At 46.0% G+C, this 21,167-nt stretch overlaps 2 protein-coding genes and 1 pseudogene across 5 annotated transcripts; 2 read left to right on the top strand and 1 right to left on the bottom strand.

Annotated features, from left to right (window-relative positions):
* Nucleotides 1-556: 556 nt before the first annotated feature.
* LOC112877803 lies at nucleotides 557-2,957 on the bottom strand (annotated as a pseudogene).
* Nucleotides 2,958-3,490: 533 nt separating this feature from the next.
* Nucleotides 3,491-11,583, top strand: LOC112872628. Of its 3 annotated transcripts, none has more exons than XM_025935690.1 (9): nucleotides 3,491-3,705; nucleotides 8,255-8,546; nucleotides 8,625-8,694; nucleotides 9,032-9,087; nucleotides 9,394-9,469; nucleotides 9,559-9,595; nucleotides 9,961-10,075; nucleotides 10,993-11,259; nucleotides 11,368-11,583. In XM_025935690.1, the coding sequence occupies exons 2-8, from the start codon at nucleotides 8,263-8,265 to the stop codon at nucleotides 11,201-11,203; spliced, it is 849 nt and encodes a 282-aa protein (XP_025791475.1). In that variant the 5' UTR covers nucleotides 3,491-3,705; nucleotides 8,255-8,262; the 3' UTR covers nucleotides 11,204-11,259; nucleotides 11,368-11,583. The 3 variants fall into 3 exon arrangements, with proteins under 3 accessions (XP_025791475.1, XP_025791477.1, XP_025791474.1); XM_025935689.1 differs by lacking the exon at nucleotides 3,491-3,705 and adding an exon at nucleotides 6,583-7,171; XM_025935692.1 differs by lacking the exons at nucleotides 3,491-3,705; nucleotides 10,993-11,259; nucleotides 11,368-11,583 and adding exons at nucleotides 6,556-7,171; nucleotides 10,676-10,978.
* Nucleotides 11,584-13,614: 2,031 nt separating this feature from the next.
* Nucleotides 13,615-20,951, top strand: LOC112872625. Of its 2 annotated transcripts, none has more exons than XM_025935686.1 (9): nucleotides 13,615-13,733; nucleotides 14,258-14,332; nucleotides 16,140-16,467; nucleotides 16,582-16,880; nucleotides 17,001-17,126; nucleotides 17,215-17,412; nucleotides 17,719-20,410; nucleotides 20,516-20,596; nucleotides 20,695-20,951. In XM_025935686.1, the coding sequence occupies exons 4-9, from the start codon at nucleotides 16,696-16,698 to the stop codon at nucleotides 20,782-20,784; spliced, it is 3,372 nt and encodes a 1,123-aa protein (XP_025791471.1). In that variant the 5' UTR covers nucleotides 13,615-13,733; nucleotides 14,258-14,332; nucleotides 16,140-16,467; nucleotides 16,582-16,695; the 3' UTR covers nucleotides 20,785-20,951. The 2 variants fall into 2 exon arrangements, with proteins under 2 accessions (XP_025791471.1, XP_025791472.1); XM_025935687.1 differs by having other exon boundaries at nucleotides 20,516-20,600.
* Nucleotides 20,952-21,167: the final 216 nt, after the last annotated feature.

The raw sequence follows: 21,167 nt of genomic DNA, 5'->3' as shown, positions 1-21,167 counted from the left end.
GTGCTCAGCTCAACAATCGTATCACAGTAGGTGCCACAACCAAGATTTCTTAAAGTGCTCCTAAAGTATATCAATATCTCCAACCTATAACAGAGAGTTCACTGCACAATATTTTTTGGACACAGATTCCTTCAGGATTTCCCAAAGTTCTCTTCTGCAGATTAAACTTGAAACTTTGAACAGTGATCTGAACAATTGGTGCAAAGAGAGACAATGCGATGCTACAATGATCAATTGAACAGTAGTAGTCAGATCAGATTTAAGATCACAGCGCTGTCGCTATTAAAAAGTAGGGATATTTTGGCGTTCCACACCGTCCCTATGAAGTACTATGGTATACGTAAACAGTAATGGCGTTATTACTGGTCTGATGCATACAAACAGTAATTTCATCAGAATCAAAGTCTTTCTACCATGTGATAGTGAGGCAATCTGCAGTTATGTAAGCAGTAAAGCATGCGAATATAATTTCAAACTACTCAGGGACTCATCCAGAGGTGGGGTTACTTTCCATTTCCTCTTTTTCTCATCGTTAGTATTTTTGAAGTTCTTTCCATAAAGAATGGCACTGGATACAACAGTTAATTGTGTGTTCAGCATCTACTGAAATAACTTAAACACTACTCTCGTCAAATTTGATGTCAGATTAAATCCTCTACTAGGGAACCAAAAAGTTCGAATGACTTCGCAAACTGCTACTAATTAGGAATCATTGAGACAGTCTTTCAGCCTTAACTTATGTGGCCACCCATCACGAACTGCATTTGAATGGCATAAATATCATACCCAACCACCAAAATCTGAAGTTCAAGTCAAGGAGCAAATACCACCTTCAGGCTAACAAGAAACTGATTTCCTGACAACACCAGCATTTGGCAGTAATAACTAATGGTTTATACTTTATACAATACCGAAATGCTGCATCAAGTGCTTTCTTAGAGCACCTTTGGAGCACAACTCACTCATCATCTCCTGTGCCTCCTTTACAAATCCCTCACTTGCTAAGCCTCGAATAAGTATAGTGTAAGTTGATTCGTTGGGCATGCATCCACTGGACACCATATAAGCCAAAAATTCAATAGCACGATCTGTTTCCCCTCTTTTGCAGAGCGAAGAAATAACTGCATTGTAGAGCACTGCATCGGACCTTATTGTCGCATCTTGGATGCTGTCAAGCATCTGAATAACCTTGTTGATTCTGCCTTCTCTGGAGAGAGCGCAAGCTATTGATGAATAAATAATTGTGTTTGGACTCATCCCTTTTTTGACCATCACATTTAACAGCTCCAATGCTTCATCCGTCTTGCCAGCCTTGCCGAGCCCATCAATCACTGTGCTGTAACTAATCAGGTCGGGACTCGGGACTGCATCCATTCACTAGCATCTGCTTAAGAAGTTCAATGGCCTGCTCAACCATTCCTTTTTTACACAAGAAATTGATGAGCGTATTGAACGTAACAGGATTTGGAGCACAACCTTGCCGAATCATTTGAGACATCAGCTCCTCTGCATCCACCCATCGTTCCGCACTGCACAAACCCTTCAGCACAATAGTATAGCTTATGGTATTCAGCTTGCACCCGCAGGCTGCCATACTTTTCAACAACATGACAGCTTCGTCGATAAGCCCTTCTTTGCAGAAGCCATTGATCACTGTAGTGTATGTGATGACGTCCGGCATACATCCATGCTCCAACATCTGCTCAAGAAGTTCGATCACCCTGTCCACCAGCCCATTCTGGCAGAAGAAATCAACAAGTATGTTGAACGTGACATCATCAAGCAGGCAATCCTCGTCAAACATCTCAGCCAGCAACTCCTCAGCTTCCTCCCACTGCTCGGCACTGCACAAGCCCTTCAGCACGGTGTTGTAGCAAACGACATTGGGCTTCAGCCCGTACGATGGCATCCTGCTCAAAATCTCATGCGCAACCTCGAGGTGCCCCTCCTTGCAGACCCCATCGATGATGGTCGCGTACATCCTGATGTCCGGCGTGCACCCGTGCTCCGCCATTTGCGCGAGCACCTCGTGCACGCGCTCGAACAACCCGTTTCGGCACAAGTACCCAATCAGGGTGTTGAAAAGGTGACGATGTTGGGCGGGCAGTCGACCCTTACCATCTCCTCCATGAGGTCCTCCACGTCGCCCCACCGCTTGGCCATGCACAGGCCCTTGAGCACCGCGTTGTAGTTCACCACGTCCGGCTGACACCCGAAGGACGGCAGGTCCCGCAGCAGCCGCACGGCCTCGTCCACGGACCCCTGGTCGCAGATGGCGTTGAGGACGAGGTTGCAGTTGCCGGCGTCCAGCGCGCAGCCCCTGTCGTGGAGCGCCCCGAGGACCCGGACGGCGCTCCGGAAGCCGCCGCCCCTGCAGGCGGCCTCGAGGATGACGTGGTACATGGGCGGGATGGGCGCGCAGCCGCGGCGGGGCATCCCGTCGAGCACCGCGAGCGCGTCGGCGATCCGGCCCCGCGCGCAGAGCGCCCGCACGACGGGGAAGAAGGTGTAGGCGTTGGGCGGGACGGGCACCGCCTCGGCGAGGCGGCGCGCGGCGGACAGCTGGCCCGCGCGGCAGTAGCCCGCCACCATGGCGTTGTAGGCGACGATGCCCGCGCCGGCCCCCGCCGCGAACAGCTCCCGCGCGGCCTCCGCGGTGCGGCCCGCGGCGCAGAGCGAGCGGATGAGCGCCAAGAGGCGGCCGCCGCCCCCGTCCGCGCCGGCGGGTGTCGCGGCCGTGGCCGCGGCGGGGGCGGAGGCGGAGAGCACGGCGGGCCTGAGCTTGTGGGGCTTGGGCGCCGCGGCGGGCTTGGTGGAGCCCGGGATGGTGGGCGGCGGGAGTGACGAGGTGAGCATTGGCGAGTCGCCGCTCAAGTGCGAGGAGGATGCGGTGCGGAGACCGGATGGATAGTGGGTTTCTGGTTTGGATTCGGGGGACCTGGAGCAATGTGTCCCTGCACTGTGCACTCCATGGACAAATACTACTTGCCGAGAAAGATATTTTTGGGGAGCAAACAACGAGGAATTTTAGCATATGTATGGGCGTGGCGTGATTGGTCGCTGCATATGGCCGAGCATGGACATGTGGCTCCGGGCACCCACCAGGCTGGGGTGGATATGGGCCTTTTTTCAACATCGCTCAGCAACCATTTCTGTGGAGATGGAACGGAGCGGTTTTATTTTCAGCAGTGTTGGGTTGGAGAACGGTGGAACGACGGAACGGCTGCAGCAGCGAAATATATCCCGAAGACGCGGAACGATACCAGTCGGTAAAAACGAGCGGACGCGAGCGCTCGCCTCCCACGCGCGCGCCCCTCTCCCCTCTGCAGGTGACTGACCGCCCCCTCTCCCCTCCCCTCTGCCGCCACCCCCCCCCCCCCCCCCCCCCCGCGACCGGCTTCCCCGCGCGGCGCCCCCCCCCCCCCGCCGGCGGCGGCGGAAACCGCCCCCACCCCCCGGGCGCCGGATCAGCCGCCCGCCCGCCCCCATCCGCCCCGCCGCCGGCCGGCCGCCCGTCCCCATCCCCGCCGCCGGCGCCCGCCCGTCCCCATCCGCCCCGCCCCGCCGCCGCCGACCCGCCGTCCTCCTCGTCGCCGACCCGCGGCGCCTAGGCCCAGCTGCGTCGCCGACCCGCCGCACCCAGGCCAGCTGCGTCGCCGACCCGCCGTCCTCCTCGTCGCCGGTCCCCTAGCAAATTAACCGGAGGTAGCAAATTCGTCGCTGTCATCTTGTCTATATATATCTTGTGTTACCCTGCTGTGCTAAGCACTGAGTCCTAATTCTCTTGCTATTGCTAGCTTGCTACCTCTGAAAAAATGCCTTATAAACAAGGGGATGACCATATGCATGTATTATTCTGTTGTATGACCATCATGCTTGAACCCAGGTTGACGCTTTAACCAGTTCAAAAAAACCAAGACCATCATGATTGTTGAGGAACTAGTTATGTTAGTGTAAATGGTACACTCACTTAGGCATTCATTGGTGTGTAAAGTGCAGTACTGATATATACAGCTTGACTTTCTTTCTCCTAACATCAATGTTCTTGTGATAGTAGATAGACAAAAATTGGCTATGAGACACTGCTCACTTAGGCGTTATTGGTGTGCAATGCAGTAACCATATATAGGGCTCAACTTTCCTTCTCCGAACATCATTGTTCTTGTGATAGTCAATATACAAAACTGGTTATGAGACACCACACTTGGTTTGCATTTGCCCACATATGATGTAAAACCATGTCACTGCTAGAGTGCTAGACATACTACAAACCCATGTGCACCAGCAAATGAAGATGATTTTCTAGTTTGTTTGTTTGTGACATGATAGTGGGGTTGTTTGGACAATGGGCAAGAAGATGTGTTGTCCTGTCGCCAAGCATGTTAGATCAATTACCATGCCGTTCTCCACACATGCATGCATGCATGCCCTGGACTCCGGTGGTTCTGATCCAAAACACTATGATTTGTTGATAAGCCCATAGGTCATTGTCAGCCATCAACTAGTGCTGGATTTGTGTTCTGTACTTGGACAGTGACATAAAAAATGTTAAAAAAAGATAAAACAGGAACCTCATGCAGCGCCTACTACTACTTATCCACATGCATGGATCGACGGAAGATGCGTGCATACTAATTTTGACGGAAACGTCGTTATAAAAACCATATCAATTGGGGCAATGCAATCACGCTGTTGCATCTATCAAAGCTAGATTCTGTTTATGGGCCTCATCATTGAGTAATTCTAATCTACAAAATGGGGCATAAATATCTAAAGGGATAAATGTTCAGAAAACTTGCCATGCTGCCATGCGAAGAAAGACAACAGACAACTCGTAACATAAACAGAATCTAGCTTTGATACATAAATAAAGGAGCAACTCCTCAAAAACTAAGTTCCTTAGAGAAAATATCCTCACAGAAGAGGAGGCCTGTTCCTTAAGCCATGCATTAATGAATAGGCATGACATGCAGAGTACATTTCGGAGAGTGCAAAATCTGTGTATATTCTTTCCAAATAAATAAGTTGTTATAATCCAACTACACGGCATGTAGCACCACCCCAAGCCCCGATCATCAACTAATGAGCCAACACATCATAGACCGCAAAACATCAGTGTCTTACGCCTATTCCGCGATCTCTTGTGTGCACCGTTCCTTCTTAGCACCAAAACAAAAACGAACTCCCACCAAACACTGAGAAACCATGATGGTCTTTAACATTCAGCTAGCCAACATTACATTACGGAAAAGTTCCCAGCATGCACATATGTAACTACCAGGTTAAAATTTCACCACTGCACAGAAGTCAAAATAAGTTCCCTCTGAAATTATAGGTAATACTAATCAGGGGCGGACCCAGCATAGGACATGGCTGCACACATTTACACCCGATAATTTTGGCAAACAAAATCGACGCTTGTAGGTGCTAATATACTGTAACTGGGTCAGATCCAAATATGAATAGCTTATATGAGGGGGTTCGGGGTGCTCCGTTTTGCGTAGCAGGAAGGGAAGAGAAGGGGAGGGTATACATGCAGTGGCGGAGCTGGCAGAATTTCACGCCTAAGGCCACTAATCAAAGCACTAAAAACACTTAAACTCGTGCACATACCGATAACTACAGTAGCTATAGTCTAAAAGTGCTTAAATTGCATGATCTGGAGTATATCCCCAATTCCAAGTCTAATTGTACTACAAACTCAATAAAAATGATTTCAATGTCCCGCCGCCACGGCCCGCCACACTCCCCGCCGGCGGCCCCCCGGCAGAGCCGCTCCTCTGTTTTCGTTGATGATGAAATAGGTGGTAAGCTCACCCTAACAAATTGAGAGTAACCACACTCACCTGGCTCTCCAACCAAACACAGAATGGAACGGTTCTACTCTAATGTACTCTCCAACCAGACAAAAAATGGAGCGGCTCCGTTCTTCTTACCAAACGTAGAACGGAGCGGCTCTATTATCAGAAATTGGAACGGAACCATTCCATTCAAATTGGCTCCCCAACCAAACGGACCCTAAGAGTCGGTAAAAAGGAGCGGAAGCGAGCGCTCGGCTCCCATGCGCGCGCAAGCACCGGTGCCCGTCACCGCCCACCCCTCTCCTCTCCGCAGCTGACTAACCGCCCCTCTCCCCTCCCCTCTGCCGTCCCCGTCCGGCCGCCCCCCCCCCCCACCACCCACCCACCCTCTGGCATTGGAACTTGGAAGGTCTCAAGGCCCCCCTTTGGCATCCCCATCTCCAATCTCCATTCTTCCATCCACAGGCTTGGCCTCTGATGGCTGACAGACGCACACCATCAGGCTTGGCAATTTGGCATCAAGTAAGCTCTCCTACCCGTGCCCCCCCCCCCCCCCGCGCCGGCGACCGGCGAGCGCGCCAGCCCCCCTCCCCGCGCGGCGGCCACCCCCCCCCCCCCCCCCGCCGGCGGCGGCGGAAACCGCCCCCCCACCCCCGGGCGCCGAATCTGCCGCCCCGCCCCGCCCCCCACCCCCCCCCCCGGGCGGCGCCGGATCTGCCGCCGCGCCCCCCCACCCCCGCGGGCGCCGCCGGCGCCTGGAGCCCCCCCCCCCCTCCCGGGGCGGCCTGGAGCCCGGCGCATGGCTCCTTGATCTGTTTGTTGAACTTGATCTGTTCAGTTTCAGTGATTCTTTATTTTTAATTTTGGCAGTTCGCAGGAGAAATTTGGCAGGACAATGCACTTAGAATTAATTCTACATATTATGTCATGTTGAAACTCAGTTAATTATATTGCATATTATGTCATGTTGAAACTCAGTTAATTATGGTGCATTTTAACTGAAATATGGTGGTAAGCTCACCCCAACAAAGGAGGAGGTAACCACACTCACTTGGCTCTCCAACCAGAGGCAGAATGAAACGGTTCTACTCTAGTGCACTCTCCAACCAAACAAAAAATGGAGCGGCTCCGTTCTCCTTAACAAACGTAGAACGGAGCGGCTCCATTCTCAGAAATTGGAATGGAGCCATTCCATTCAAGTTGGCTCCCCAACCAAACACACCCTCAATCTCTCGGCTCCCTAGTCCCTAGACCGGACCGGCAGGCGGCGGCACCTCCGTGCCTGGAGGCCGACGCGGTCAGAGCACGGGGCCCCGGAGGCTTGTCCTGGACCGCCTGCGAGGCTGCAAGCACAAGAGCAGGAGCACAAGGTCAGTTACTCAGTTTGGATTCCCAATCCGGCGAGGCAATCCCCGTTTTTTTGCTCGAATCGAACAAATTGGCTTATTAGATTATTTATGCCCCATTTTGTAGATTAGAATTACTCAATGATGAGGCCCAGGACATTGAAATCATTTTTATTGAGTTTGTAGTACAATTAGACTTGGAATTGGGGATATACTCCAGATCATGCAATTTAAGCACTTTTTGACTATAGCTACTGTAGTCATCGGTATGTGCACTAGTTTAAGTGTTTTTAGTGCTTTGATTAGTGGCCCTAGGCATGAATTTCTGCCAGCTCCGCCGCTGCATGTATGCCCTCCCCTTCTCTTCCCTTCCTGCTACGCGAAACGGAGCACCCCGAACCCTCATATAAGCTATTCATATTTGGATCTGACCCAGTTACAGTATATTAGCACCTACAAGCGTCGATTTTGTTTGCCAAAATTATCGGGTGTAAATGTGTGCAGCCATGTCCTATGCTGGGTCCGCCCCTGATTAGTATTACCTATAATTTCAGAGGGAACTTATTCTGACTTCTGTGCAGTGGTGAAATTTTAAGCTGGTAGTTACATATGTGCATGCTGGGAACTTTTCCGTAATGTAATGTTTGCTAGCTGAATGTTAAAGACCATCATGGTTTCTCAGTGTTTGGTGGGAGTTCGTTTTTGTTTTGGTGCTAAGAAGGAACTGTGCACACAAGAGATCGCGGAATAGGCGTAAGACACTGATGTTTTGCGGTCTATGATGTGTTGGCTCATTAGTTGATGATCGGGGCTTGGGGTGGTGCTACATGCTGTGTAGTTGGATTATAACAACTTATTTATTTGGAAAGAATATACACAGATTTTGCACTCTCTGAAATGTACTCCGCATGTCATGCCTATTCATTAATGCACGGCTTAAGGATCAGGCCTCCTCTTTTGTGAGGATATTTTCTCTCAGGAACTTAGTTTTTGAGGAGTTGCTCCTTTATTTATGTATCAAAGCTAGATTCTGTTTATGTTACGAGTTGTCTGTTGTCTTTCTTCGCATGGCAGCATGGCAAGTTTTCTGAACTTTTATCCCTTTAGATATTAGGATGGATGAAGTTACACAAGCTGTTGAAAACCTGAAGAAAGAATGGAGCCAAGCGGTTTCACAGCTTGAGGAGAGCATTGCTGCAATCAAATCATGTGGAAAATCAGGGAAAGGGACAGAGGAAGCAAATTCTCTTCCAAGGCTGAATGGTTCTGCGCAGGATGCTCTGCAATTGCTCAAGTCACTGCAGTTTCGGCTTGATCTTCTAGCACAGCAGCTACCCACTTTTGAAGAAGTGCAGTCCGGCCAAGCAACCTTAGAGTCATGGGATGAACAATACAAGAAGTAAGATAGTCTTGGAATTTTTCCCTTCTGTCCTACTTAGCATGCTTCTTTTCGTAACAATTTTGATTCTGTTTGCAGGCTGCGTGCTAGTCTGAGGAATGCTAACTTACAAGCGAAAGAGAACATTAGAAAAGCTGCTCAAGAGGAGGTGCGTGATTTTGCCTCAATCTCATCATATAAATCCGATTGATTTGCTGTCTGAGAATTACATACTTATTTAGATCGTTACCAATACCAGGGATTTTTAAAAGTGAAAGATGATGCCGCATAATAAATAACCTATTTTTAGAACCTATTCTTTGTATGCAAGCATCTGTCTTTTAGGTTTTTATGTACCCACATTTCAGAAGCACCGTTAAAGCTATTATTGCTTTAGCTTTTGCATCTTCTCTGGCAAAATTGGCAAGAAACCCTGCTGCCTTTTTAGAGCATTGTAGGTGCCCTTACAACTTAATGCTATCAGGTTCTAATTGTCTTTTCTCTAGAGGGAGCTTCTTCTTGGGGGTGGAGAAGAGTCTACCATCCGCAGGCGTAATCTCCAGTAAGTAGATTTACTTGAAGCCCCCTTTCCTTTAAGTCAATATATGGGATATTTAAGGAGTTTTTAAGATTTGAAGAACAAGATAAGGGCTATGACTCTAGTTTGTTCTATATTTTAAACTAAGAATTGTGGAATGACAGTTAAGAGTTACTGTGTCTGTGTTAATGTATTGCACTAATGAAAGGGCTGTCCTTTTCTATTCATGTTCGGATCAGTTATCTTGCATCACAGTAATGAATGACCCACCCTTCTACATTTGTAGTCCAAGCGACTTCCAGTTTTGTTGTATAATGTGATTTGGTGCAGGACAAAGGCTGGGATGACATCTGCTGCTGAAAGTATCACCGAGAGCCTCCGACGGTCTCGCCAGATGATGGTTCAGGTTAGCATTTCCACTTATTCAATTATTAGCTAGTATGCTAATGGCTTATTGCTTGTTAATTGGAAGCCAATTGATATAAATGCTTGCAGGAAGTGGAAAGAAGTGCAAGTACCTTGGCAACATTTGGTATGCATTCATAATTAAGCCTTTAGTCTGTACAGAATATCTTATTCATAATTTTTATCTTTCTAAAGTGATTGAATTTTGTTGGCCGGTTTTCAACAATCTCCTGTACAATGGCTTGACAATGTGATGGGTCACAATGGAGGAAATAAAACTGTTTGGTTGTTGACATGCAGTATATTTATATTTGTGGTTTTGTCCTATTTTCTTTGTTCTTATTTTACTATAGGATGCTTCTATTATGGTTGAACTATTATAGCACATTCATGTACTTCATGGTTGTGTTAAAACATTTTCTTATCTGCCTGCATTTTTAGGATCATCATAGTCAAATTGCAACAAGCAAACTAATTTATAAACTAATGCAGATGAATCAACAAGTGTTCTCCGGAAGGCTGAAGGTGAATATCAAGGACACCGCTCTTTGCTGATGCGTACCCGTGGTTTGCTCTCCACGATGCAACGGCAAGATGTTCTTGATAGGTAGGTACTCTCACTATTTTGTACAGTTCTAAACTGTCGTAACTGCAAATCAATGTATAATGTGGTTGTATAGCTCGCATTCTTGTTTTACAGTCAAGCCATTTAACTGAAAGACATGTCTTTATATAATGTGTACACCTACTAGCAGCTCAATTCATGTTTTGCACGATTAGTATCTACAAATTGAACCACATCCATGGCTTCTTCTGTAGAAATGGTGGTGAATTCTATAATGAAAGTACTTAACTATCTTGTCAGGATCATTCAAGCCAGAACACTTTTCATATTAAACACAGTACAACTTTCTAGGCTATCTTCGTAGGAAAGTAGGAAATACATGATTTATTATAGCTCATGAGGCAAAAAAAGAGGAGACTTGCAGGACACATGCTACCATTTGATTTGCATATTATCAAAAGTTTGACACTGTACAAAAGTCGTGTGAATTTATACTTGAAAAGCCTTTATAAACTCAAGAAGTATGTTTAACGCCAAAGCACACCATAATCATCAGATTGTCATTGAATAAACATTGCTACCTCCTCTATGAGCACTGGGGCCTTGTTGAGAATGTTCCTTAATCCTTGGTCAATGGTGCAGTCCTGCCTGTTAAAGGTTGAAAGGCACATATATTGTGGACTGCTTCAAGTAGGGTCATGAGGTGCCTTCTTAAGTTCTTATGGAACACAAAGTGTCGCGAATGGATCAAAAATCTCCAATCCAAAGTCTTATTACCTCTGCTTTGCATCTCCAAGAATCTGTACCATGAAATAAGGATGCATGATATCGTTGTCTGGAGGTGGATTAGTGCAGTAACATTCCAGACATGACTATTTTATTCCTGCAGGACAATTTTCTTCCTATCTAATAACAATTCTGTGTGTCATGGGCAATTGCTAATTAGATCTGTTTCCCAGGGTCATCCTGACTGTGGGCTTTACCTTTTTCTCCTTGGCGGTTCTCTATGTTGTTTCAAGACGTATTGGTCTGTTGACGTTGCAAAGGAAACTGGCTGATGCCATCAGATCAGGTTCATTATCAGCTGAGGACATCGTAGCAAAAGCCCAGCCTGGACCTGCTGCAGCTAATGTCCCAGCTCCCGCCCCTCCCATTTATGATGAACTGTGATTCGCTTGTCCATGATTTTATACATGTGTATCCAGATTCCAGAAACAACTGTTAAGGTAATATTAAGTTTCACAAATAAGATATGGCAATTTTTCTATAGTCTGCAGTGATCATCATGCAGCGACTCCTGTTTGATTGAAATTTGCAATGCATTTCCATTACAGATGTACGCTAGCGAGTTTGGGAAGGTTCTCCACTGGCGGAATGAATTAGATGCCCCGCTGCAGCATGGGAAGGTCTTCTCCTGAATGAAGTATAGTGCAGTTGATTTTTTTTTGGGACATTTATTTATACCAACAGCACCAATACGGTTCAGATAGTACCTTGATGCAGATGCATAATTGTCCCATCCCTCTATTGAAGTTTGATGAGGTGGTCTATATCTTGGGTTTGTTTCATGCAAAACGGCCAGGATTCAGCTTCTGAATACTGGTATCCTCTTTTTTTGGATCCAGGAGGCTGTGCCACATGATCCCCGGCCGGTCAGTCTAGAGGCATAGGAAAGTCACGGCTCACGGGCACCGGGGCACGGGCGTTGTTTCTACGGTAGCAATGGCAACCGATCGAACATGCCCACAGCGCGTGCTGGACTGGACGTGTGCGCGACACGGCTGGTACCGTCGGCCACGGCGCGCGACGGCCTTGTCCGAGTCTACCGAGAGAGATGACACTAGCGGGCTAGCGGCGGTGCACCGTGCAGCAGCAGTAAGGCCCCGTTCGGTTACCTCCATTTCGGGCCAGACCGTTCCTGGCGTGGAATTAATTCAGCTGATCATTTGCTACTACAATAAATCTGCCATTCCTGCCATTCCAGCTGGAAGCACCCGTTCCTAACTAAACGGACGGGCCCTAAAGGAACGACGTACCCAAGGCATGCCATCCCCTGCCATGCCAGCGCTCCCAAAGAGATACCTATAGTACTCCTAGGCGCAGCAGCGCCCGGAGCATCCTTGGCCGCCGGCGCCCGCGGCTGACCTCCACCAAGTTCCCTCGCCTCCTCCTCGTGCTCCAGTCCTTGGCTCCTAGAGGCTAGACTAGAGCAGAAGCACGCTCTCCCACGCACGGCAACTCGCCCTGAGGGTAGGCTGCAGCTACAGGCCGAGCTAGCGGGGGGGGCAGCAGAACCAGGAGAGAACCACGCGAGCAAGCAAAAGATCTCACCCGATCCGCCTGCAGCGCTGCAGCGGCCGTGACATGACCGCACAGCACCGCGCGCCTCCACGCTGAGCACGCCCATGCCCATGCGCCATGCAAGCCACGATGCCGCACGACGGGACTCCGCCAGCCGCGCCGCGCAGCACCGTCCTCGTATCGTATCCATTCAACTCGATTCAACCTGCTTTCCAACACGCCTGGCTCTGGCCGTCTCCATCGATGGATGAAGATGAAGATGTAGTGAAGCCCCCGGCCTCCGACCAGGCGACCGCACCTGCCCTGTTCATCAAGTCTCCGGCCCTCGTCGGTGTTAACGGGGCAATTCAGGCTAGCCGTTTTTCTGTTCGTCCCGTTACGTCGTCGGCGAATCCGGTAGCGGTAGGGTTCAGCTACGGCTGTACGATCCGTCAAGTCTCAGGACTCGGGAGTAGTACGTGTTTTGAATTACAGATCGAGTCATGCACAACTCATTCTTTTTATCTATTTATTAGCAACTCTAGTACAATATAAGTGCTGACCAAAAATATACCCAGCGCTTTTGAACGTTGCGTTAGAGTATCTTCAAGGCCGATGTAGAAATCGCAACAGTTTCTGCGATTTCTAAAATGCTACCTATAAAATTATTATTGTATATATATATATATATATATATTCTCATAAAACCTCTGATCCTACGCCACATCTCGATGTCCTCTCACACCAATATCAAGCTTTAGCTTTGCTTTGCTTAATCTTAGCTTTGAGCCTTTGACACTGTCACCGTTAGCTCATTAAGGCGACGACGCCATATAAAAGTAGACGATTATTACAATCAATTAATTTCGCCAGATAATATGAGCTAATTTTATACAGCACGTGCAAGAGCTTGTTGGTAGAGAAGAGAGGAATGAGATGTAGTTTCGACTTTAACAAGGGGAACTTTTTTATATTTACTAATTATACTCAAAGTATATCTGATCTCTATTTTTAATGGTATACCTATAACCACAATTTAATGGGAACACCACTGATCCAGTCACAAGGCATTTTATATCGCACAATTATTGCTTGAGTAGTGTAAATTAGGAAGAGTAAATAGCTGACTATTTTTTTAAACTCAAATAGAGGTGCCCTAAACCGGTTCAATGAAGTGGTAAATGCGCAGGCAAGAAAGAAGAGATCGCGTGGAGAGAGGGAGAGAGAGGGGACACAACACAAGCGGGGAACTTGGGAAAAAGACCACGACTCTCGCCGCCTCCACTCCGCGCCCGCCCGTGCTCCACTTTTCCCCCCTCCTCTCACTGCGCTCCCACCCCTCCGCCGCTCTCGCGACGTCGGGACTCCTCGGGCGCGCCGCCCGCCGCCGAGGCTTCCCTTCCATACCGCATTGCCGCCGGTAACGCCCTCCCCCTTGCGATCGTCCTGTTCGTTCGTCGTCGTGGACCGCTGCGTTCTCCTCGCTCCCTTCTCCCGCCGGTGCAACCGCAGGTGGTTCTTGGGTGTGCTAGGGTTTAACTTCCAAGTGCCGATAACCTCCAAGGAGGGATCTTGTGGCTTAGCATCCTATTCTTCCCTCGCTCCAGTTTTTTGAATCTTTGTTTTTTTTGTTTGCATCTTCTTTAAAACTCTCGAGAACACTAGCACTTCTTTAGGGAAGATGCGAGAGTTCTTTGCATTGATTATGCTTCTCCATGTCGAAATCGAGTTCCTTTTTTGCCGGCTTCCTTTTCCTTCCTTGTAAAATCGCCGCCCTTGCATTTTATTTACTTTCCCTCTGTTGATGTTTATTAGTTTATTTTGCATCATCGGTATACTTCGAGTTGTGCTCCTCATGTATGAGTCCTTTGCGGGGGTTTGATTTGGTGTCACGCGAATCGCATCCCCTATTATAATCGTTGTGTGATGTTCTATGGATCTCAGGTTAACTTGTGAGTTGTGACGCTGACGACTTGAGGCCAAGGCGAATTTCAAACAGAAATCGGCTGCGGGGACAAGGTATCACTCTTCTCTCCGTGGCCTCATGCATGAAGCACGAATCATGTATTGACTATTCCTAGTTCTGTTCCGCTTCGGCATTGATCCACTCCACTGGCATCTACGTCGCTCTCTACCTACCGGTCTCAGTACCTCTATCATAAATTGGGCATTTTTCCTGTTTGGGACCAATCATAAATTTCGTTCTTGTTTTATAAAGATTGAAGGATTGGGCGTTGTGCGGGCTGCGGTGCTGTTCGGTTGCCAAGAGTGCACTTTTCTGTTGCTCAACTAACCAGTTTGGGCCCCCCTTTGTTTCTACCTGGGGGAGAACAAAGGCATGGGCCAGGCCTGACTGATGCTATGCTAGGCTTTCTTTTGTTGTCCAATGTGTAAGGCAAGTTTAGAGTTCGAGAATTCAGTAGCACAGAGGCTTGATTTTGTAGTGTCACATTTTTCAATAGTTATATATTTCGAAGGACATGCTTTTGGCTTTTTTTGTGCTATTATTATCAGCAAACACACAGATAGATTTTCTAACTTTAAATGTGAAAGTAACATGCTTTTCACCACGAGATTAACATTTATAAGATAATAACCAATTGAAACACGTGGAATTAAATATTATAGAATTTTTAATCCAAAATCACGCTGTGCTTTTATGCAACAGGCAATGCCGTACCAGCCTAGCTGTTAATTTATTATCCAGAAATGATGGTAGTATTCGATTGCAACCTTTTACAAATCTGGGATTGGATTGACAACTGAGAATTGTATACACAAACATGGAGAGATTGCCTCGTGGGTGAAAATTAATTGTTAAAACTTAAATGTGTTACATGCAGGCTAGTTAGAATAGTGAAGATGGTTAATGGTAAATTTCTAATATTGGAAAACGGTGTTTTCTATTAGTCCGGTTATATTCGTCATCTTCTGTAGAATGGAAGAAGAGTTATAGATGTAGCTGAACTGTTTGCTTTTTTTATTGGCATGCAGATTACTTTGTATATGATATGTACTGTGGTATCTGTGGCCAATTATTCCTGGGTCCTCTCATATATCTCTTTGGTTAAGGTAACAAATAAGAAAAATAATCTCTAAGCAATGTTACGGAAGTCCTTTGATTCACCTGTTGCTCAATAATTTTTCACATTCAATCTCATCATGCGCCACAGAAGTTCTTTTTATTGAAAAAAAAAATCTTTCAATATGGTTTGTCTGTGATTCTTTTTGTTAATCAAAATAACGAAGGTTCGTTGAATGTTGACCTAAAATTTTTGGCATATATTCATAATGACTTTGATGACTCTGTTTACAGTTTTACATTCTTTTTATATTGATTTAATTTCATAGCCAAAGGGGTAAGCTTGTTAGCTGTTGCAGGCTTGCAGTAAATATGGACTTAATATCTACCATCGTAAGGTTCATATGCCTTTAATTACTAAAGGAGTAAGCATGATTGCAGGATTTATGAACATGTTGTTTTTGTCGATGCATAATGAGTACTCAGTAACAAAAGAGATTTTACATAATTTTGTATTTATTTGTTTCTTACATAAAATTCAAGCTGTTCCAAGATATAAGGTATAATTTCTGTTTTTTCCATTTTGCTTCAAAATGTAAGGTTTCCATGCCATTTGAAATATCTGTTGTCATTTTCTATCATTGATCTCTATGTTGTTCAACATTTTGGGTAAACACCAACACAACTATTCTCCCCCTTCTTGCTAAGACATTAGCATCACAAGCACTTCAGTTATTTTCCTCTACCATTTTCTTGGTTCCACATGCTCCTTAACACGGCCAATAATAGTATGCCTTATATAAGATATGTAGGGACTCTCTAGCAGATAGATGCCATATTATACAGTTCTGTTTATTATGGAGACTCGACCATTCAAGCTACCGATTACTGTTCTCCTATGCTGAAAGTATAGGGGTGGATCGACCAAGTGCTGGTATTTGAAGGATGTTTTAGGGAGTACGAACTAAAAGGAAATCCTTGGTATAACTTGGTAATTTATCTGCTAAATTTCTTATCGAGGGACATGTTGCAAGAATTATCCAATGATTCTCTATAGTTGCTACGAAACAAGGGAGAAGGCAACAGAATCTTAACTGATGCAATACCTGATGATGACATTCATATTCGATTGGTAGGTGCCTCCTTGTGTGCAGAGTCTTGACATTCCTATTTCTTATTGTAAACTAAAGTTTTACATTTTCATGGAAGTTCTGACAAGTTAGATTTACCTCCATCTGTTTTTTAGCCTGTGAAAGCTTCACCCAAGGAGTAAAGGATTCAAGCCAGCTTCCCTGTCTTATCTGTGATATTGGAGCTGGCATTGTCACTGTCCTCTTCATTAAGTACTGCCAGATAACAGATGGGTTCAAAAAGCTTATTATTGTCATCAATACATGGACAAACTGTGGGACAAGCATCAGGAGGTTATTCATGCGCTGAGAAGTACGATTGGCAAAACTTATCCCTTCATCAAAGTGATCAAGCAGCAAGGGAGCAACTTGATCATGATGCAACCCTGCACTGCCCTCTGGATATGCCTAGCCGGTTATTCTCTTCATCAGTGCATGAAATTAAGTTTCAAATTCCATGCTATATAATCATGCTTTTAATTTTATAGGTTCAGATTTATCTTATCTTGATGGAATTTTGTGATGTACAAAACAGGGTAGAAGATTCTGTGACTGCTAATGAAATTTCACATCCGCCTAGAGGTTCTTATGATTTGCATAGAACTCGGGGAGAAATTGTGAACTATAGATATTGTAACTGTGATACATGTGGTGTAACGAGGTGTGCATCCACTGCCAAGCTTGTGATGCTCATTATTACTTGCACCAAATATTTCAGTTTTATGGAACTAAGATGTTTTGGCATGCAGGTTGGGGGAATATACTACATCACATGGTCATGGACGTTCTGAGATTCATGGCCCAGGAAATGGAGTAAGTGGACAATGCCACCTATCTTCTTGTTCTTATGGTGGATGCCATGGTAAAGATCATGCTTGTGTCAGCAATACATCGAAACAGGCTAGGTGCAGCATTGCAACTGCACTTGATCCCATCAGATCTTACCGGTAATCTCTCGTTCTGATATTAAGAGGGTGTTTGGCAGGACTCCTCCTGAGGGCTCCTCTGGAGGAGCCGCAGCCATTTTGGAGGAGCCACAATTTGTGGCTCCTCCCAAACGGCTCCGGCTTATCTGTTTTCCACTAAAAAATGGCTCCTCATACAAAACGTTTGGTAGGGCTCCTCCGGATGAGCCGGAGCTAGAGCCGGTTGAAGCCCTACCAAAAAGGCCCTAAATATTTGTTGTTATGCATTTATGACAACTTTTCATACTATTTATTTCTGGCTAGTTAAATGGTTTGTTTCTAATCTAGGACCAACAGAAGCCCTTCCTTTGGTCATGGTCATCATGGTGCAAAAGGAGCTCACAGACAAATATGTCAAGCAAGAAGTTGTAGGAAGAATTTTTCTGCTAACCAGGGAAGTAGCAGTCAGAATAGACACTATCGTGATGATAGATATCTTCCAAGTAAACATGACTTCCTGGATGGTCATTTTTCTGAGATAGATGCAGAAATGCATCGCTCTTATATGCACAGATTTCACTCTCCTAGTAATCATAAGGGACACTCTTGGAAGGATGCTACATTAAATATTCCTGTTCACACCTCACATGGTCGATCGTGTCAAAGAGATGAAGAAGAAAGATCTCACCCGAAGAGACAAGTTAATGAATTTCGTTCCCTTCACCATGAGCAACTTGAGCTCGCTCCCAATGAAAAATTTCATGAATGCTTGGATAGCCATCGGTATTTCAGAAATGCTTATAATGGCAAGATGGTAAAAAGGAAATTTATAAAACAGGGTTTCCATGAAAGCACTTACAACGGTGCTGGTGCTAGTAAATATGAGAGAAACAGTAGCCAGAAAAGGAAGGCAGGTCATTTGGGTGGAAAGAAAGCTAGGAATAATGTGGCTTATGAGGATAAATCTAAAAGACTTCGCTGGCCCAGTGAAAAGGACCAGAAACAACAGGTTGAGACTGACAAGAGGAGAAATGGTAGTCTGGAGGGAAACGCTGTAATAACCAAGTTTGTGGGTCGAGACGGAGGAAAAGGGAATTGCAATCCAAAGCAGGATGCTACAGCTGCTGCTGCGATTGGCTCAACAAAGTGTGATGAGAACGCAAACATGTTAAGTCCCAAGTGCAGCAAAACTGTCGCTTCACTGAACACACCGAAACTGAGTGAAGGAAGTAGTGACATGGATCTAGAATCTGACAAGCAGTCTGATGTCGATGGTTGCACTGAAAGAGGTATACTACAGCATCTTCCAGTCACCCATACAGAGAGGAATGTGGAACTGAAAGAATCAGATAATCTTTCTCAGTCTGAGTCACTACACCAAGATTGTTTGATCCTTTGGAGAGCAAGACAATTAAGAAAGGCTAATGCTGCTAAGGCTGACAAAATTGTAAAAGCAGATCAACGACAAGCTGGACAAAGAAGAAAGGTGTCAACTGGCAGAAGAGTGAGCAATGGAAGACCTGCTGCTTTTGCTACCTCAGAAAGTGATAATGAAGATGACAGTGCATTGGGGTGTTCTGATCAATTTAGTAGTGCAACATCATCTGATGGGCTACAAAAGTGTGGTGATGGAAGAGCTAACAAAAAGTTAGAGAGGCCCCTCAAATTCCCTAGTAACAGTAAATGCAACAAAATCCCTCAAAACGCAACTGCTGAGAAAGGACTGGAGTGTAGTCTCAAGCTTCCGCCAGAAGCAAATCCTCTTGAACTTGCGCAGCAGAAAGAAAAGGAAAAAATTCTTAACAGGAGGCAATTATCGACTGATCATCCAGATGCCATTGTGCATGGTGGTTTGAATGGTTGTTCTGACACTAGTATGGTGGATGAAGCTGCTGTTTCTCATTGTGACAATCGTGCACATCAGAATATTTCTCATCAGGAGACAAATAATGGTGACAGAAGGAAAGAGAAACTAGGTGTAAAATGTGAAAAGAGAGCAGAAGGCCATGGTGTCAAATGGGCTCAACAATCTACTAGTTTGTATACTGAGCCTACATTGCTGGACCAAGAGACTATTGCTCGTTGCTCAATGCATGGAAATTTGAAGGTAAATGCACTAGAGACTCCAAATCATGAGAGTGGAAGTACTCCATTGCATGGTCATATACTGGATGGAAGAACTGCAAACATATGCCAAAAGAAGCAAGTCAATAGGTCCAGTGGAAGTTACTGTAGATATTTCAAAAATTGGTTAGATGGAAATGATCATATAGATAACCAACAGGAAGCCATGGATCGTAATCTTTTGAGAAAGAAGCAAGTATGTTCAGTGCTGGCAGGCCCTGAAAATGAGTTGAACGAGAATGATACAAAGGACTGTGAACCTCAAGCTCTTGGTGTTGAGAATACATCAAATCGACAGATAACCACTGAGGATTGTACTTCTAACACAACACATTCTGGTGCTGCTAAACAGGGTGATTGGATCCCACGTTCTTGTATACCAGACTTAAATTACTCGCCTAGTATGCTCAGCGATGAAGATTTTGTGGCACCTGAGGAACCGGTTTGCCAGGTAACTGCAGGCGGTTTCGAACCTCAGGATGTTACCAAGAGTCCTTCAGCTTTGTTGACTGGACCAATTGTAAAGGAACAACAGTATGAGCAAGCAAAGGAACAGCAGTGTAGGCAACCTGAGGCAACTCAAATCATCAGTGATGTCTGCAAAAAGGAGGGCACCTCTGAAGTGGTCGCTCAGTTGGAGATCTCTGAATCTAATAACGGGCGTCCACAGCGAAGCGCAGTCGAAGAGAGCAGCGTGCCAACAGATGCATTCATGTGTGCCCTGTATGAGTTTGTCAAAAATTTCTTAAAGCCTCTGTGGGAAAACGGGCTTGTTTCCCGGGAAGTCCACAAGATCGTAGTGAAGAAGGCTGTGGAAAAAGTGGCTGGCGCTTGGGCCTCGAATGCTCCCTCGACAGAACCGGCAATCTCAAGGATCCTGTCCGACGAAGCTAAAAATATAGAGAGGCTTGTTCAGGTGGACCATCAATCCTCGTCCTGTTCACCATTTATGCAACGTTCTACCGCTGCGAACTATTTAACGTAACACCATTTAATGTAACATATATTGCTCGTCTTGCAGGGGTACCTGAATATGTACGTGGGAAGAGAAGTTCTTAAGAGTTGTCCCTGGTGGTGTCTGAGCGGTCCAGCGAAACGCAATGCAAGTATTTTCCTGGCCCCATCTGCTGATACCATTCTCCGTATTCTCAGGGAGTCAAGTTGTTTACATGCCGGTGATGAATTGTTTTGTTTCTACAGGTCGCTCCATGCGTTCAGGAGGGTGTGAAGCTTGCGACGCCGCTGCGAAGCGACCATGGTCAATGGAAGGGAAAAACAATTAAGTTATGAGAACTTCAAACGTGTTACCTTCTCTCCTCGTGATGAGCCATCTTGGAACTCTGTCTACTCTCACAACTGGGCACCTGTTGAATCTTAACACATCATCATTGCGGCGGCTATGGACCATGTATAAGTTAAGCAAATGTTTATGAATGTGTATTATTATTATATACTTATTTGTCGGCTTTCCGCTGGTGATGCATCCCATTTCCTCTGCAATCATGAAGGTCGGTCACTCTGGTTGTGAAATGGTGCAAAGCCAAAAAGGTGAACTGGTGTGGTGTGGTGTGGTGTGGCCGCGACATGTGATGGTGTGCGTTTCACTTAATATCCATGGGCGCTCTCTCTGGTGGTGCGTGATGCTTTTTTGAGCAATGTTGCTTGCAACGCAT

This window comes from Panicum hallii, chromosome 9 (genome assembly GCF_002211085.1).
Source record: "Panicum hallii strain FIL2 chromosome 9, PHallii_v3.1, whole genome shotgun sequence".
Taxonomy (NCBI): domain Eukaryota; kingdom Viridiplantae; phylum Streptophyta; class Magnoliopsida; order Poales; family Poaceae; genus Panicum; species Panicum hallii.
The sequence above is the reverse complement of the archived record's forward strand: the minus strand, read 5'-3'. Positions and strand labels throughout refer to the sequence as shown.

What these genes read in the sequence shown, in the direction of transcription:
- LOC112872625 (XM_025935686.1), top strand. Translation starts at nt 16,696, where the DNA reads ATGGGTTCAAAAAGCTTATTATTGTCATCAATACATGGACAAACTGTG. An exon ending in GATCCCATCAGATCTTACCG is followed by an intron (nt 17,413 to 17,718) that starts GTAATCTCTCGT and finishes TTTCTAATCTAG; the next exon opens with GACCAACAGAAGCCCTTCCT. An exon ending in ATATAGAGAGGCTTGTTCAG is followed by an intron (nt 20,411 to 20,515) that starts GTGGACCATCAA and finishes CTCGTCTTGCAG; the next exon opens with GGGTACCTGAATATGTACGT.
- LOC112872628 (XM_025935689.1), top strand. Translation starts at nt 6,982, where the DNA reads ATGGAGCCATTCCATTCAAGTTGGCTCCCCAACCAAACACACCCTCAA. An exon ending in CACAAGAGCAGGAGCACAAG is followed by an intron (nt 7,172 to 8,254) that starts GTCAGTTACTCA and finishes TTATCCCTTTAG; the next exon opens with ATATTAGGATGGATGAAGTT. An exon ending in CGGCAAGATGTTCTTGATAG is followed by an intron (nt 10,076 to 10,992) that starts GTAGGTACTCTC and finishes TCTGTTTCCCAG; the next exon opens with GGTCATCCTGACTGTGGGCT.